Source organism: Chiloscyllium plagiosum, chromosome 7, assembly GCF_004010195.1.
Source record: "Chiloscyllium plagiosum isolate BGI_BamShark_2017 chromosome 7, ASM401019v2, whole genome shotgun sequence".
Taxonomy (NCBI): Eukaryota; Metazoa; Chordata; class Chondrichthyes; order Orectolobiformes; family Hemiscylliidae; genus Chiloscyllium; species Chiloscyllium plagiosum.
Genome location: NC_057716.1, coordinates 921572 through 940362, shown reverse-complemented (window position 1 = coordinate 940362; position 18791 = coordinate 921572). Strand labels below are relative to the sequence as shown.

General features: G+C 39.5%; 1 protein-coding gene across 1 annotated transcript in view; it reads right to left on the bottom strand.

The window, feature by feature from the left end:
- ankar (ankyrin and armadillo repeat containing) overlaps positions 1–18791 on the bottom strand; it is a 160119-nt gene that overhangs the window by 11943 nt on the left and 129385 nt on the right. Inside the window, exons 18-20 of the mRNA XM_043694464.1 lie at positions 12050–12172; positions 5351–5509; positions 3785–3902 (exon numbers count right to left, since the gene is read on the bottom strand). Coding sequence (XP_043550399.1) covers positions 3785–3902; positions 5351–5509; positions 12050–12172 — 400 coding nt within the window. The remainder of the gene's footprint in view (positions 1–3784; positions 3903–5350; positions 5510–12049; positions 12173–18791) is intronic.

Genomic DNA, 18791 nt, shown 5'->3' with positions numbered 1-18791 from the left:
CCCTCCAGGGACCAATGAAAGGGAAAATGGGATCCGTCCACTAAGTGGGGTATCATCGCAAGGCCACCCATTGGCATAGCCTCCGATTTTGAAAAATTAATTTTATAGCCTGAGAATGCGCTAAATGTATTAATGACTTGGATTAGGCGAGGTACGGACATCAGAGGATTACTGGGGAATAGAAGTACATCATCTGCATAAAGGGTAATTTTATGTTTACCTGTATCACTCCTCGGGGCCGTTATATTAGGATCAGCCCGTATAGTTTCTGCTAGTGGTTCAATTATTAGCGTGAATAACAATGGCGAGAGGGGACATCCCTGACGGCAGCCCCTACCCACATTGAAGCTATCCGAACCTAATCCATTGGTAATAACCACAACTGCTTTGGGATCACTATACAATGTTGAGACCCATTTGGTAAACACCTGTCCAACGCCAAACCTTTCCAATGTGTAAAACAAATATGACCATTCAACCCTATCGAATGCCTTTTCCACGTCTAATGAAACTACTACTCCTGGTATCTTTCCCTGATGACAGGCTTTAATCATATTCAAAACCCTTCTAATATTATTGGATGATCTACGGCCCTTAAATAAACCCCGTCTGATCCTCCTTTATAATATGTGGCAGTACCCTTTCTAGTCTCAATGCTAACGTTTTAGAAAGGATCTTAAAATCTACATTTAGCAAGGATATTGGTCTGTATGACGTACAATCTTCTGGATCCTTTCCTTTTTTAAGGATATGAGAGATATTTGCCTCTTTCAGCGAAGGTGGGAGACAGCCCTGACTATATGCATAGTTATACATGTCCATAAGTGGACCAGCCAGTATTTCTGTAAATTCTTTATAGAATTCAGCTTGAAAACCATCTGGGCCAGGTGCCTTACCACTCTGAAGTTGCCTAATTGCATCAAGTATTTCTTGGACTGTTAGAGGAGCTTTTAGGACCAATACCTGTTCCGGAGTTAGGCCTGGAAAGGTCAAATTTTTAAGAAATGACTGCATCCTCCTCGTCCTGTCTTCACAATCCTGCGATTTATATAACTCAGAATAAAATTCTCTAAAGATCGCATTAATCTTTTTATGATCATGAGTCAAAATACCCGTACTTTCCTTGATAGAGGTAATAGTCTGAGGGGCCTTTTTTTTCTTTGCAAGAAATGCTAAGTATCTACCCGGTTTGTCGCCATATTCATATAACCTTTGTTTTGCAAATAATATTTCCCTCTTAGCCGTTTGAGTAAGCATAGTGTTTAGAGCTATCCTAAGAGCCGTAATCCTTTGCAATTTAATAATAGAAGGTCTATCAGTGTATGCTGTTTCAGTTGCTTTTAAGCGAGCTTCAAGCAGACGCTGTAGTTCTCCCTTCAATTTTTTCTGGGTCGTTGAGTAGGAGATGATCAAACCTCGCATGTAAGCTTTGATGGTCTCCCACATCATTGATGGGTTGCTAGCCGTACCTGAATTAATTTCTAAAAAAGTTTTAAATTCTTGAGAGAAGTACTTTACAAATTTACTGTCTTTCATTAGGAAGGGGTCCATACGCCAATGCCGAGGGGATGTCCCATTGTTCCTCGCCTTAGTTTCCATATATACAGCAGCGTGGTCAGAAATTGCTATACTACCTATTTTACAGGATGATATGGAATTTAAAAAAATCGAGGGGGCAAAAAACATATCAATTCTGGTAAGACATTTATGTAGATTGGAGTAGAAAGAAAAATCTCTGCCCTGTGGATGAAGACATCTCCATACATCTACTAATCCTCCTAATTCTTTGTTCAGATCCACCAATTGTCTAGATCTGGGAGATACTCCTGCGGTACTCTTGGAAATCCTATCTATTTCCGGATCCATAATACAATTAAAGTCTCCCCCTATAATTGTATGACGTGCACCAAAAGCCATCAATTTTGAAAAGGCTTCCGTTATAAATTTAAAGGGGTGTGCCGCGGGGCAGTACAAATTTAAAATCCCATATTCCTCTCCATTTATAAGGGCTTTAATCAAAATATATTGTCCGGATTCGTCTTTTATCTGATTTAGGATTTTGAAAGGGAAATTCTTCCGAACAAGAATAACAACTCCCCTGTTTTTTGAGCTAATAGAAGAAAAAAATGCCTGATCAAATTCACCCTGTCGTAATTTCAAGTGCTCTTTATCCGACAGGTGTGTCTCCTGTAGGAGAGCTATATCAACTCTTTCTTAAGATTTGATAATATTTTCTTCCGTTTGACTGGTGAATTACTCCCCTTGACATTCCAGGTGCACCACTTAACCGACTGATCAACCATAATCATTCGGGCAATAAATTTCTTCTTGACATTCAGTTCAGTCACAAACACAGAAAATGTTAGAGAAACTCAATAGGTTTGACAGCATCTGTGGAAAGAAACAGAGTTAACATCTGAGTCTATGACTCTTCTTCAGAGCAAAAAGGGGTTGGAAAGTGATTTTTAAAAAAAACTTTTGATGGAGTTTGCTAATATTTGTGCCACACTGTCATCATAAAACATATCAATGTATAAAATCCCAATGAGAACATTAAAATGATCAAAATTCCTGACTGCTATTCAGGACAAAAGCAAACTATATCATATTTTCTTACAGTATTGCTAAAAATAGTACTATTTATTGTAACATATAACTTCAATGAGACCAGTAAAAAAGGATGTAAAATTTATGCACTGTAGGCTATTCCCCCATCAAAACCCCAAAAACACACATGCTCAACCACAATTAAGACAGATAAAAGACAAATGGATAAACACATATACTATGGTAGAAAAAGAATAAGGGCAGATTTACACATTTATGCTTTTTATGATGATGTGTAGGTCAGTGGGCCACAATTATTGACTCACTTCCCAGTTAAGTCATGATATCAGAATATTGTAACTCAGAAGACAGTAACTACAGCAATGTAAAAGGGTGGAATGTACATATCTGTTGGTTAATTTGGAGGGGTTACTGATAAAGATGTTATAGAAAACTTTTTGTCTTTGGGTTTTTTTGCTGAACAGTGGCCAAGAGAATGGTGAATATTAGTGAATATCTTGGATGGATGTAATTCTGGGTCCGTGTTAATCATTGAAGCTAGGTAGTCCACTAACTCACAGTTTGTCTAAGTAAGGGGGCACAGGATGCCTACTCTGCCGCTGCTTGCTCATCTTCCTCCTTCTTTTCCTAAATAGGCTTCCAGATCCTTGAAGGTAATGCATGCACCCTCATAATGTGGAGGGTGCAGAAGATCTCCAGGAATTTCAAGACCCATTCTGTCAAATGATGTACTTCTCTCCAATTGAGGTGTTAGCAATAGACATGTTGTTTCAGTAGCCAAGTTAATTATTTCACCTTAATACAGCTAACTGAATAGATTAAAAATGTGCTGGTAGTGGAGAAGATTGGATGTCCTAAATCAGAATTAGAAGAAACCCTGCTTGTTTGAACATTAGAATGTTTATATGTGATAGAGATTTGACTATAATATAATACTTGGCAGTGATGTAAAAGACTCGTACTAACTGGGATCAGGTAACTGTGAATGTATAATCAGTCATCTGATCAAATATAGTATTAATCAATCTGTAACGTGAACAACTCATGAATTAACCATCAACAAATGCCTGAGATAGATGGCATCTTACTACAAAACTAAATTCTGCAAGACCAATTGATCTGGATAGCATTACAATCTGTTCATGTTTTCATATGCAGCATTAAAGTTATAGGTAATTTTAGATCAGTTGAAAACAAACATAATAATGTATTTTACCTACTACAATGACTGTTGATGCCTTCTTTGACTTCAGCAGATTTACTAAAGTTATAATACCTGTTGCTGACAGTGTGACCTCATCCATACCTACAATCACCTTGGCTAATATTATCATCTGCATCAAATAGAAAAACAAAACTTATTTCAGATTAGTTGGAAGTATTTATGGCTAAATATCTTTTCTTATTCTATGGAAAAATATATTCTATTACTTTTGTAAATTTCATTCACATCTGAATGTCTATCCACATAGTGGTCTGTTAGTCACCTGCTTGCAAACTTCACAGTGTCAAGTTTCATTATAAATACTATAGCATATTTTATCATTTAAGTTTGAATATTTGATTCTAGATAGTACATTAAATCAGTTATGCAGATAATTTTTTCTTCTGCTAGGTATGAACTGTACCTACAAAAGGATTGCATTTGTCTACCAAACCTGTGACTTGTTTTTTGTCTCTTATCCCTCTTCAGCTTGCAATGTTTCAAAAAAAAATTGCATTACAATTCAGTGTTTCAGAATGCATTAGACAACTAGAAATACTATCAACAAAATATCAATTCAGAAATTTGAAAAAAATCCCACCAAGAAATCCCACCTAAATTGCCTTTTGTGTCCAGGGATGGGCGGGCCAGGTGTGTTAGCCATGGGAAATGCAAGTTCCAGGCAAGGGGGTGGATCTGGAGAGATGGTCTTTGGAATGGTGGTGTGGACCTGATGGCTGAAAGGCTTGCTTTCATGCTGTAGGGATTCTAAAGTGCATTTGCTTCACAAAAGAAGTTATCTGTTGTAGTCACAGGTTGGACCTACAGCATTACTCACACACACCATTAACAATGGGCCATAAACCTTTTGTCATGGACTCCTCTTATGCTGTAACAGGTGACACCAAAGGCATGTTAAAATTTGCAGACCACCAATAATACAAAGAAGTCATCAAAGCTCTCTACACCAGGAGGGACAGTGTAAAGCAGGACAAGAAAACTTCTGGCCTCACCTACATGGCTTTCCATTGTGAAAACTTCCATTGGCTGCAACACATTGTCTAACTGTTACTTTTTAGATTAGATTCCCTACAGTATGGAAGCTGATCCTTTGGCCCAACAAGTTAACACCGACCCTCCAAAGAGTAACCCAACCAGACCCATTCCTCTACCTCATGTTTACCCCTGACTAATGCACCTACCACTACGAGCAATTTAGTATGGTCAATTCACCTGACCTGCACATCTTTGGACTGTAGGAGGAAACAAAAGCACCTGGCAGAAACCCACGCAGACACAGGAAGACTGTGCAAACTTCACGCAGAAAATCACCTCAGGGTGGAGTCAAACCCAGGCCTGCGCTGCTGTGAGGCAGCAGTGCTAACCACTGAGCAATCATGGATACTGTTTCTCTGTAAAACGAACCTAGAAATGCCTGCTGACAAACTATTATGAGTATAGCAACTTCTACAAATGGACTCACTGCAATTGATTTTCTAGGGCATGCAAGGTGATTGGCAAGGCGAGTCAGATATATAAATTGATTACAATACAGAGCTTGTTCCTATGGAAGCATACCTGAAATGCAGCATTAACTTGGTCCAGCTCTTCTGACGATTGTAGAAGCTTTTGGAACACTAACATCTGAACACCCCCACATGCACGTATCAAATCCAGTAACTTTGGATTATTGATTGCGAAAAGGGCTAAAGCACTGGCTGCTCGTGAACAGATATTCTGGAAAAAAACTCAGTAAATAATGTTTTACTTGACATAAATCAGTTCATCCAAATTAAAACAGCAACATAAGATTAAATGTAACTGATTGTGGAAAAATGTTTTCATGGAAATTAATTGTACATAAAGGAATTGGAAAGAATTGCTGCATAGTATTAGTATCCCTATTTCTGGGCCAGTAGCTCTGGATTCAAGTCCCATGCTTTGACCTGTTGGTTCTGAAAGTTATGTATGTATTGTGCCCAAACAAATTTATAAGCCGGCTATAAGTACTTCCAAAATACTAGCGGTTAAGAGTGGAAGTGACCTCCTGGCCAGCCAACCTGCACAAAGGCAATGGGAAACAACTATAGTTTGTTGCTCTAGGTTTGGACTAACCTACTGGTGAAGAGCTTATACTCAAAATGTCAACTATCCTGCTCCTTGGATGCTGCCTGATTGGCTGTGCTTTTCTTGATACCACACTTTTTGGCTCTAATCCAATGGATGATAACTTTTGCCAAGTCAATGACAACCCTTGGAAGTAAGGATGGGAGAAAATATAATCCTACATAATGGAGTTTTACAACTACATTTCACTTGTGTTAAGAAATAAATATAGTTAATTTTAAATGTATTAGATGATGCTCTTAGAGGTGTGTCTGCAAGCTTGAAAGAATAGCAATTTTTAAAAAATTTTGAAACACATTTGAACTAATGGAGATGTTTTTACAGACCTAGCTATTCACTGTATTTTACTGTCACTATATTAATTTCCTTATATGTAACATTTAGTAAATAGGCAATGCACACAATGAAAAAAAACTTCATATTGTAGGAATCTATATTTTGGATTCTGAAATAACTCCATAGAGGCTGGTAGCCTGTCACCAAGTCACACTTCATTTATACATGAAAAGTCCTTGACACCCATCCAACTCCCTCAGAGCCAGCTCTCAGAGTGAACAGAACTTCTAACACTCCCGTTCATGCCTGTCAGTCAGGGCTCCCTGACTGGACCAGATAAAATGCCCCAATCAGGGAATATATATTCTATGAGGTCCACCTGGCTGACCTCATTACAACCGTTACATCCCTCCCCTTCTGAGTCTGAGGAAATAGGCCAGTTTGTTTTGTACTTTCTCCTGGGGCAATTTAGCACTGGGTCAGGTTCCTCCAACTTTGCCTCTGAGATGGGTGGTAACTCCCCTCTTGCACCTGGACCATCTTGGAAGAAATTCATTCCTCTCTTCAGGCAGTAAAGGCATCAAGGTCCCAACATCTGCTGTGTCCATATCAGTTTCTGAGGTATCTTCAGTGCTTGATGGAGACGGAGAGAACACATGGGATTTGGAACAGTTGGAAAGGCAGTCAAAGAGCCGGGCACATTTAGTTCCTGCACCATTTGTGAGTTTGCAGCTTTCATATGGTCCATGTGCTTGTTCAGGATCATCATACTTACCCAAACTTTAAACATCACTGGACCTGACCTTGCACTGACCATGCCTATTACCTATGCAAGGCCATATCCATGGTTCCTATCAAACTTCATTCCCTGAGGTAAACTGTCTTGTAGTGGAGTTTTGTGATTGGCATTGGGTATTCCCAATACTGTTCCCACCACTTCCCCACCCATCCAAACTCCAGGAAGATCAGATTTAACCTGCAAAGTCTTCTCCCTGTTAACAACTCTGCTGGAGCTATCCTGCAGTTGTATGAGAGATGGTCCTATAATCAAATAGGAACCAGGACAGTTTGGTTTCTAGTGAAGCTGCAGACTGTTTCTTTAAGCCTGCCATCAAGGTTTGGACTGCTTTCTCTGTAGGACCATCAGATGATGGGTGGTATTAGATTAGATTACTTCCAGTGTGGAAACAGGCCCTTCGGCTCAACAAGTCCACACCGACCCGCCGAAGCGTAACCCACCCATTCCCCTACATTTACCCCTTTACCTAACACTACAGGCAATTTAGCATGGCCAATTCACCTGACCTGCACATCTTTGGACTGTGGGAGGAAACCGGAGCACCCAGAGGAAACCCACGCAGACACGGGGAGAATGTGCAAACTCCACACAGTCAGTCGCCTGAGGCCGGAATTGAACCCGGGTCTCTGGCGCTGTGAGGCAGCAGTGCTAACCACTGGGCCACCGTGCCGCCCATGAAGCTGCCATTATATGACAAATACCATTCGAGTTTAGGAAATACTTAAATTCCCTGCTGGTAAACAATGGCCCATTATCTGTGACCAAAACATCTGCGAGTACATGTATTGCAAAAGATGCACTCAGTTTTTCAATCATTGTCCCCATGTTTGACGAATTAATTCTATGCACGCCCAGCTGCTTTGAATGAACATCCACAATGACTAAGAACATTGAGTCCATGAAAGAATCTGCATAATTTTTGTGTAACCGAGTCCAGGGTTTACTCGGCCATTCTCATGAATTAGGGGTGAGCTATTAGCAGTAATTTTCATCCTTGTTGACAATCTGGGCACTGCCCCACCAATGCAGCTATGTCTGCATCCAACCCTGGCTACCAGATGTAATTTCTTGCCAATATCTTCATTTTGGAAACTCCTGGATGACCCTGGTGGAGTTTAGCCAGTATCTGGCAGCAATCGTTGTTCAGGACAATCACTCTTGTTCCCCACAATAAAATGACTCAATAATAAAACCATAATGTACTCTTCCAGAGGCAGTATCACCAGCATTGCATCTGCCAGTGGGAGGCAGCTCAATGCATCCACATTTGTTACTTAGCCTCCCTGATATGGTGTTCCAACTTGTAATTATACATACTTAGAATGATAGTCATTGCTGAATTTGACCTGGAGCTATGGGCAACACGTCCTTGTCCTCTTTAAGCAGACCTAGCAGGAGTTTGTGGTTCATTATTATTACAAATTTGCATCTGTAAAGGTATTGGTGACTTACTGACACCAAACCTTCCTTCTCTATCTGGACACATTTACACTCTGCATTAGCCAAAGTCCTGAATGCATATGCTATTGGCCATTCCTCTGCATTGGGCCAAATGTGAGCTCTATCCAGATGCCATACAGAAAGGCATTGTATGTCAATACCAGATCTCACTTGAAATCATAGTGTGCCAACACTTTAAGGGATGATAGCTGTTTCTTCACTTCCTGTTTGTTTAAAATTCACACAAAAACAAATTGATACATCAGGCTTCACAATAGGTATGATGGGTGCTGCCCATCCAGGAAACTGGACTGGTTTGATGATTCCTCTGTTCTACAACCTTCTGATTTCTGCCTCTACCTTTGCCCATAAGGCAAATGGCATTGTGTGGGCCTTGCAGAAACATGCAAGCAATTGCTTCCTAGTCAACATGCAACGTGGCGTTCGCTGATTTGATAGTCCCTAGACCTTCTTGAAACATTTCTGGATATTTAATTAAGACTTCACTCCGGCAATCATTTTGTAGTTGAAAAATCTTGAATCAATCTAGGTCAATCTTCATCAACCAATTTTGCTTTATTTTGGGATAGTTAATAGTTAGAAAGGATTTATTCAGTTTGTTAATAGTTTAGTTTTTTGTTTACTGTTAGAGTTAGATAAATAAATTGTTACTTGTTAATTTTAAAGTGGTTGTCAGTGACTTATTTTATTTAACCACTAAAAGATTACACCACTTTTCACACTTATTTTACAGATTATGAGGCAAGGTGCTCCACTTTGGGGCTTAACCTTCGCTTCATAACATTTTCATCTGCCCCAATGTCATTTGTCCAGCAAAATAATGCATTCTTTCCACACACTGGGCCCAGTCTTCAACAGCAGGATCAAATGAGTCAAGCTTCCCAAATAATGCCAGAAATGCTTACCCCAATTCAAAGACAACTGTTGTAAGTGAATTATTTCAGGAGCATATTTTTGACTCTCATCGCCATTGAAATAACTCCACAGAGGCTGATATTCTGTGACCAAGTCACCCTTTATTTGCATGTGGAGAGTCTTTGACCCTGATCTAGCTTTCTCAGAGTGAAAAGAACCTCCGATTCTCCTGTTTATATCTGTCTGCCGTGACTCCAGATTAATATACGCAATCAGCGAACTCATATTCTATGACTGACCTTGTTACAATCCCTGCAGATACTCCTTTCTTGACAACCTTCTCTCTATATCCTTTTCTGGCATGTTTACTCATGTTGCAATGAAATATCAAAGACCTGTCATCGTACTAAGTGGTCATTCTTAATGTGTGATTACAGATAGTAATTGAATTGATCAAGCATCGTCAAAAGCCTAGATGAGTCTTGTCTTCTTGTTATTTATATACACTGGACTGATTATTGGCAAATTTTCTCTTTCTAATTTCTCTATTATAAAATAAAAAAATGTCTCCATGCCCAATTAGCAAAACATGGAACAATAAGTTAATCTCAGACCTTCCAATCTGTATGACTTTCCTGGAATTCATATTGCAGCTTTGGTGATGGATGTAGGTTTGCTCACTGAGCTGGAGGATTCATTTCCAGTCGTTTCATCACCTTACTAGGTAACTGCTGTAAAATTTCTGCTTTCTATTTATTGTGTGGATTCCTTTGGGTTGGTGATGTCATTTCCTCGGTGAAATCACTTACTGTTCTTTTTCTCAGGGTTGTAGATGGGATCTAACTCGATGTGTTTGTTGATAGAGTTCTGGTTAGAATGCCATGCTTCATGGAATTCTCATGCAGTGCCTTTGTTTGGCTTGTCCTAGGATGGATGTGTTGTACCAATCAAAGTGGTGTCCTTCATCATCCATATGTAAGGATACTCGTGAGAGAGGGTCATGTCGTTTTGTGGCTAGTTGATGTTCATGTATTCTGGTGGCTAGTTTTCTGCCTGTTTGTCCAATGTAGTGTTTGTTACAGTCCTTGCATGGTATTTTGTAAATGACATTAGTTTTGCTTGTTGTCTGTATAGGGTCTTTCAAGTCCATTAGTTGCTGCTTTAGTGTGTTGGTGGGTTTGTGGGCTACCATGATGTCAAGGAGTCTGAGTAGGCTGGCAGTCATTTCCGGGATGTCTTTGATGTAGGGGAAAGTCGCTAGGGATTCTGGACATGTTTTGCCTGCTTGTTTGGGTTTGTTGCTGAGAAATCAGCAGACTGTGTTCATTGGGTACTCATTCTTTTTGAATACACGGTATGGGTTATTTATATCAGCTCTGTGTAGTTCCTCTGTGCTGCAGTGTGTGTTGGCTTGTTGAAATAATGTTCTGATGCAGCTTTGTTTGTGGATGTTGGAGCGATTGATTCTGTAGTTCAATATTTGGTCCGTATGTGTTGTTTTCCTGTAGACGTTGTTTTGAAGTTCCCTATTGGCTGTTCGCTCTACTGTAACATCTAGGAATGGCAGTTTGTTGTTGTTTTCCTCCTCTTTAGTGAACTTTATGCTTGTAAGAGTATTATTGATGGTCTTGAAGGTTTCCTCAAATTTGTTTCGTTTAGTGATGACAAAGGTGTCATCCACGTAGCGGACCCAAAGTTTGCGTTGGATGGTTGGCAGAGCTATTTGTTCAAGTTTCTGCATTACTGCCTCTGCTAAGAACCCTGATATCGGAGATCCCATGGGTGTTCAGTTGGTTTGCCTGTATGTTTTGTTGTTGAAGGTGAAGTATGTAGTAAGGCATAGGTCCACGAGCTTGATGATACTGTCCTTGCTGATGAAGTTAGTGGTGTTTGCTGTATGTGTATTTGGGTCTTCTAATAGTGTAGTCAGTGTTTCCTTGGCCAGGTTAATGTTGATTGATGTAAACAGGGTTGTTACATCAAAGAGACCATTATTTTATCTTCTTCCATCTTAAAGTCTTTGATGGTCTTCAGGAATTCTTGGGTGGAGTGGAATAGAGTGCTGTGAATCTTCTGCTAAGTGTTTTATTCTTTGGTGTAGCTCCTTGGCCAATCTGTGAGTTGGTATTCCAGGCAGTGAGACTATGGGTCTGAGGGGGGCTCCTGGTTTGTGAATTTTGGGTAATCTGTAGAAGCATGGTATGTTGGAAGTCAGCCAAACAAAGACATGCACAAGAATTCCTAGAAGCATGGCATTCCAACTGGAATTCTATCAACAAACACATCGAGTTAGACCCCATCTACCATCCCCTGAGAAAAAGAACAGGAAGTGACTTCACCACAGGAAATAACATCACCACAGGAAATGACATCAACAAACCAAAGAAACCCACACATATAAATAGAAAGCAGGAATTTTCAGCAGTTCTTCATCCAAGGCCCACTGAAGATGTTACCTAGTAGGGTGACGAAACGTCTGGAAATGAATCCTCCAGCTTAGTGAGCAAACCTACATCCAGAACCTCAACCTGAGCTACAAATCTTCTCAAAACTTGCTAAGCTTTGGTGACATTTGTTTAATCATAACAGAGCTAATTAAAGATATTTTAAAGAACCAAATAATCATTTCAGTAGCAATTTACCACAAAATTCAATATATTTATGCGATATTAAATTAGAATGACAGACATCACCATTACATATTTGCATGAATGTGGTCCTTTACAATATACTATTCCATTTGATTTTCTTGAGCTTACCTTGTCAGTAGTATTAAAATGGTTGAGTGCAATCTTGACGTTGAAGCCCTTTTTCTCCATTAAGAGCTTCTGTAGTTCATTGTTTCCTAACACAATGCAGGCCAAGCTGTAGATCACTTCAACCTATATACAGAAAGTCAAAGTAGAAATTATTGATAAATTATCAGACTAAAACAAAACTTTATTGTATTCATTAATTTGTATAACTACATTTAATCATGGACAGTACTTCCAAAACATGACCTCTAGAAAAACACAAGTTAACAAGAACATCACCACCTGCAACTTCCCCCCACATCATGCATGATCCTGAATTGGGACTATATCTCTATGTTTACACAGTTATTGGATCACATTTCCAGTGCTATCACCCTAACAGCATTGTGGATGTCTTGAGTCGACATGAATTGCAGTGTTTCAGGAAGTTGGTCCATCTTCTTGATGAATTGAGATAAGCAGTAAATGCTAGTCTTGCCAGCAATGATCCCATATCATGAATGAATAAAATAAATAATTTTTTTCTTAAAACTTTACACATTTTCATAGCTTTTATTAAGTTTCCTGCTCAGAAAAGCAGCTAAACTATTTCTAATGTCCTTTGGGAGGGAATTATGGCATCCTTATCTGCTCTGGGTCACATATGATTCCAGTGCCACAACAATGTGGTTGACTAATAAAGCCTTGTAAAATGGCCCACCAAGTCACTCAGTTCAAAGGTATTAAAAGATGAGCAACAAATTCTGGCCTTGTCAACAAATCCAACACACCATGGAAGAATGAACAAAATTTGAACCCGAGGAAAATGTACAGTGGACTTTGAAAATGTAACAAAAATTGTAAAGAAATGGAAGACATTGTTCACTGAAGATCTGAGCCAACCAATTATATGTTTGGAATGTCAAAACAGCTTTATTAGCACACTCACACTAGTCTAACCTATGAGACTGCAATTGTTTTGTTTTCTTGTCAAAGGGATTCTGATGTGATATCTGCACATTTCTAGCTCTGTGCTTGTTGAAATAAATCTATGAAATTATTTTGTCCTCAGCAAAAGAAAATAGACAATAATTGCAGCAATTACGTTACGGCTTTTATCTGCTAATGAGCTATGTTATATTTTATTTAGTTAGCTGAAGGCTGACAATGTGGAATGATTCACTTCTTGCAGCCAACTGTTTTGATTATATACAGCATTATTTTAGTTCATCTAACAACTGTGGCTTTCTTTCAATGAAGAGTGAGATAAAGCAACAAAATGTGATATAGTTAGGATTTCCCTTATTCAGAACACTAGTGAAAGCTCTGTTTTATTATTATTAAGCAGTTACTGAACTAAAACCTATAAAACAGCAACATAACTTTTGGACATTATCTCACATTACACTGCAATCAACAGCTGAAGAACAAAGCATCTGGTTTATTGGTTCTAACATCCCTCAATTTCATTCTTCAACTGACTTGACCATTCTCAACTCTAGTGAAAACAGCTGATCCTTCTTCTAATGATTTTTTTCTGATTCATTGACAAACTGTCATATATCATGTTATAGTTGCTATGAATGCAATTGGTTTAAGCCCTTTAGACTATTAGAAATTGGGCACTTCTAACCAGGAATTTTCTGCATTTTAAAAAACCTATAATATGAACTAATACAGCACAGACTTTCTCTCTTTGTAATAGCATAAACAATGTTAAAAAATAATTTAGGTCACTTGGTTCAAGCTCTCATGTTGACATTTCTGGTTGGCAAGGTGGAGCTGGATTTGAAGTATCATCTGTTCAAGTGGTTAGAGAGAGTAAGTGTTTCTGACATATTATAAACTGATCTCAGTCTGAGAGGCTTGTAAACCAAGAAGTCATTTGTGTATTTGTCCTGTTCATTGGATAGAAGGATTCAAATGGGTGATTGATGTAGCATGAATTACTAGCCCCTTGAAATATCATCAGAGAGTAGGTCGTTCAGCCTCTTGAGCCTGCACAGCCATCTAATAATGTTGTAGTTGATCTGATTCTAACATCAAATTCACATTGTTGCCTCATTTATTTGTGGTTTTACACCAACATCCATGATTTTCGGTTCAAAACATAGTAATTGGTGAAAAGGCAAGCTCAAGAATTTCATTCAGGCTTAAACTCCTTTACATAACTTCTTATTCCATGTTAAGGCTAAACATTAAGTACATGGATTCAGAGATATATACCTGGCTCAGCTCTTCTTGTTACATTTGTGAAAGACCATTCTTTATGAACTCTACCAACTAATGCTAATCAGTCTACTCCACATTTCTCTCTGCATGTGTTTCTAACTTGCGTATGGCTAAACTTTCCGCTTTTGCATTGCCTTCCATGTGTATCTTTCTTATTTCCTTTTATCAATTTGCACTGTGCTATTTATACCTAGTAAAGAATAGCTCAGTGACATCATCATAAGATTTCCCTAAAACTCTTACACAACACTGTTTACTCCTAACAATTTTCACCTCCTCGCTAACTAAGAATACCTTAAAAACATTCTATTACTCAGGTTCCATTGTCTTATTAAGAAAAGAATCCCAAAGAGCCAGGACCCTCTCTCTATAAAAAAAATCACTTCGTCTTTCACTATGTAACACTCATTCTAGAATTTCTCCATAAGAAGAAATATTCTCTCCACATCTACCTTGTCCCCTTAGGATCCTATATATTTCTAGCAAGTAATCTTCAACTCTTCTACGCTCCAGTGGATATAAGCCTTGTCTGTCCAAACCTTCATAATTCAATCCATACATTCCAGGTTGGCCCTCAGGTTAAATCACCACCAATCGCTTCTCACTAATAACAGATCAGCCCCTATGGCGACACACACACACATTTTGGGGATTAGTCTAGTAAACATTCTCTCAACTGCTTCCAATCATTCGTATCCTTCTTTAAATAAGGTAACTGACACTGTACATAGTACTGCAGATGCAACCTCACAATTGTACTGTAAAATATATCACTGTTTTCATAATCAATTCCCCTCATAACAAATTATAATATTCTATTTGCTTTCCAAATTGCTTGACATTCCTGCATAATACTGTTGTGAGACTGATGAACTGACAACCTTAACCGTCTGCATCTCAGGACTCTACAATCTCTCGTCATTTAGATAACATGCTTTTATATTTCTTCTGCCAAAATGGACAATTGCACATTTTCCCATATTATTTCTCACATATTTACCCACTACCTTATCTATATTTACATACCAGTCACTTCTTTTACAATCCTAGGATGAAGTCTATCAGGATCCTAAAACTCTAACAATTGATTCACTACACTTCCCTGGTAATTATAGTTTTCCTCTATAAATTCCCCCTCTCTTTGATTTCCTAATTATAGCTGCTTCTGGGATACTACAGTACAGCCTTGGTTATTCGAACATTGATTATCCGAATTTCTGATTATCCAAACAAGATGTCAAGGTCCCCATGCTTGGGTAAACTGTGTTATCTGAACATTCAATTATCCAAACAAAATACTCCCTGCCCATGTCACTTGGATAATCGAAGTTGCCCTGTATTTCTATAACGTATAAGGCTAGAGTGAAGACTGATGCAAAATACCTCTTCAATTCATTAGACATCTCTTCGTTTTCTATGAATAATTCATCAGACTCTCTGTCCAAAGTACTAATGCTCACTTTATTAACTCTTTTCTTTCTACAATATATTATATAAATTCTTTGGTGGAATTCTCTCAGCCCCTGATTAATGAGACAATGATGGATCAATTGGTGAAACAAGGTGAGTTTGGAAAGATTAGGTTCTCGACGTTGAAAAAAAACCTCCAATTTTCAACTTAAGTTTTAGTGACAAGAATATCGCCAGTCAGTGGTGAGAGGCATATTTTATATTAATATCGCATTATTACCTATTAATTACTGCATTATTAATATCGCATTATTACCTAATCGCATTATTGTCTTGCTGCCTCCATTCCCCACAATTGACTTCCCCAGCTTGGCATCCCCACCACAGCATTGATCCCTATTAACCCTCCCTTGAAATCCAGCAAAAAAGTCCCCAAGCTTCATTTATGTTTGCTATAAGAAATCAGAGAGAAATCAGATCATGAATGTTGCAGGCCAGTAGTCCCAGGCATTTCAGGCGTACTCCATAGACAGTGACAGCTTGCATCCTTCATCCAAGGAGGTTGGCATTGGACATACACTACCATACAACATCTTCATGGCAGAAATCACTTCTTTCATCACTTCAATTCTGCACTTGTAATGCTGTTTCCAGGCCACTTTGCACATAGGGATAGGATGTATCTTATGTACTGGAACAGAGTGCATCACAAGATTCCTTAGAGCTCACTCACTTTCTGCCCACCTGGATGCTCACATCTCTGTTATACATTGCTACTTCATTCTGAACTTACAGCACCTTAGTATTTCTGTCTTATCTTGCTTTTTAGAGCAGACACAAAATAAGGCAACTTATCATGCCAGCACTAATCAGTGAAGGGGGTGGTCATATTCCTGACACATGCTGTGGCCGTGTCTCACTTACAGCCAACATCATACATAACAAACACATTGTGTATGTGTCAACCAAATGTCAATGTCACAAACTCTAACAGAAGTTGGCCTTAGTTAAATCCAGGCAAATTCATCAGTCAGGGTGTATGAACTGTAGGACTTTAGCTCAATCTACCAACTTACTTTCTTATATGTGAGACCCCAGTCCTGCGTGTTCTTTAAATGAAGCAATAGGAGAAGATATTCAATCTCACACTCTTAATTTATTTTAAACAGTAAGTGGACAAAGTATACAGAGCTCTGGGTCTAGACCTTTCCGTCCCTGACAAACTACAAAGTGTGTCAGTTCAAAAAATAAGACCTATTCCTGTCCCTGACCCAGTCTTTTATACAATAAAAAACGTCATGCAATCACTGAGGTAGAATTATCTTCTGATTGGCTGTTGATCTGACTCCATTCTCCGCCTCCCCGCGTTCCCGGATGTCCGACCCCACGTGACCTTCTTTTGCCCGCGAAACGGACCACCACGTGACCTCCTCGCCCGCGAAACAGAGCATCACGTGACCTCCTCGCCCGCGAAACGGAGCATCACGTGACCTCCTCACCCGCGAAACAGAGCATCACGTGACCTCCTCGCCCGCGAAATGGAACGTCACGTGACCTCCTTCTGCATGCGTTACACAGCGTCACCACAGGCTTCCGAAGCTGAATACATTTACACTCGCAGCCAGCCTTCTATTTTACAAGTAAGCCATATATTTACAAGTCCCCCCTTTGGTCTCATAAAAATGAGACCAACCAACCAGTTCTATACATCACATTCGCTCTCCGATGCATAGTCTTCCCTTTTTGCCAGAGCATGGTTTCCGTCTCCATCTGTGACATCTGGTAGGGCGGGGAGCCTTCCCTTCAATTGCTGTAATAATTACCCTGTTCAACAAAGATCTAATACAGGGAATACAACAACATCCACATAACACTAACACAATGATCATACCAACGAGGGACATAAACACAGAGACAATTAATCCTTTCCATTTCCCAAACCATGAGTCAAAAATGCCTCCTAGAGGGTTGTCAATACCAGAATGTTCATGCATTTCTTCAGACAAGGTTCTTAGTCCTTCCCGGGCTCTGGTTACCGAGCCACCGGGTGCCGTATTATTGGGGATAAACGTACAACATTGGATAAACGTACAACACTCCCCCCTTTTCCGTTAACAACATATCTAAGGCTATTCTATTTTGTACTGTCATCAATGAAGTCGCTGCCAATTGTTCAGAGAGTCCCGTCACCGCAACTCTAGTTCTATTAGCTAGCCTAAGTGCATTGTAATGTACATAATTAATTCGGTCAACGTTTTTATTCGGCGTAACTGGGAATAGAACACTGATAATTGGGAGATTCTCAAATCCTGCTGCTATCTGGTCTGCCAATTTATATTCATCAGGTACACCATGGGGAACACCTATTGCATCTATGTAAGTATCTATTCCCTGTTGTCGTTCTCCTAAGAGGAATAAGAGTACCCCTAACCTGACCATTGCACAGGTTCCAGACCAATCTGGAGGTAGACTAATATGCAGTGTTCTATCTCCACAGTACCAAAAAAGATCAGCTCTGGCCCAAACCATTGTGCTAGCATTCTGCCAGCCGGTTACATTAATCGTGTCCTGACACCAGACAGCGGGCATATCTCCCAAGATTATATTAGACCTTCGAGCAAAACAAGTGTAATTGTTGGCCCTTGGGGTAAACACTGGAGGTAACGTGGAATTCTTTACAGGTGGGAAAACAGGTGGGTACAATTTGGAGGGTCCGCCTGCATGGTGAGGGCCATCATGCAGTGAAATCCTGTTGGGTCTATATTAGGGAACAATGGGGCTGGGGTAGTAAATAGGGTTGGCCTGGCCGAGGAACACGTGACGCAATTACTCATATTCATTGAGGTTGCGGTCGCTGTCATCCAGTCTAACAATAGGTTCTTATCCCCATACCCGGTGGCTAATTTAATAATGTCCCTTCTCGTAAGGTTGTTGTGGTCTATTACCACAACTCCGGAACTTGGTTCTACCACCATACTTGTGTATTCAGTTTGTGGCTGGATCGTAGGAGGGTCGACTAAGGTTACCTTCACTAATCCCATATTATCCACTCCAGATTGATCTACACCTACTACAAGATAAAAGCTTCTGTCATCACTCTCACAGTAAATCTGTACCTCTTTGG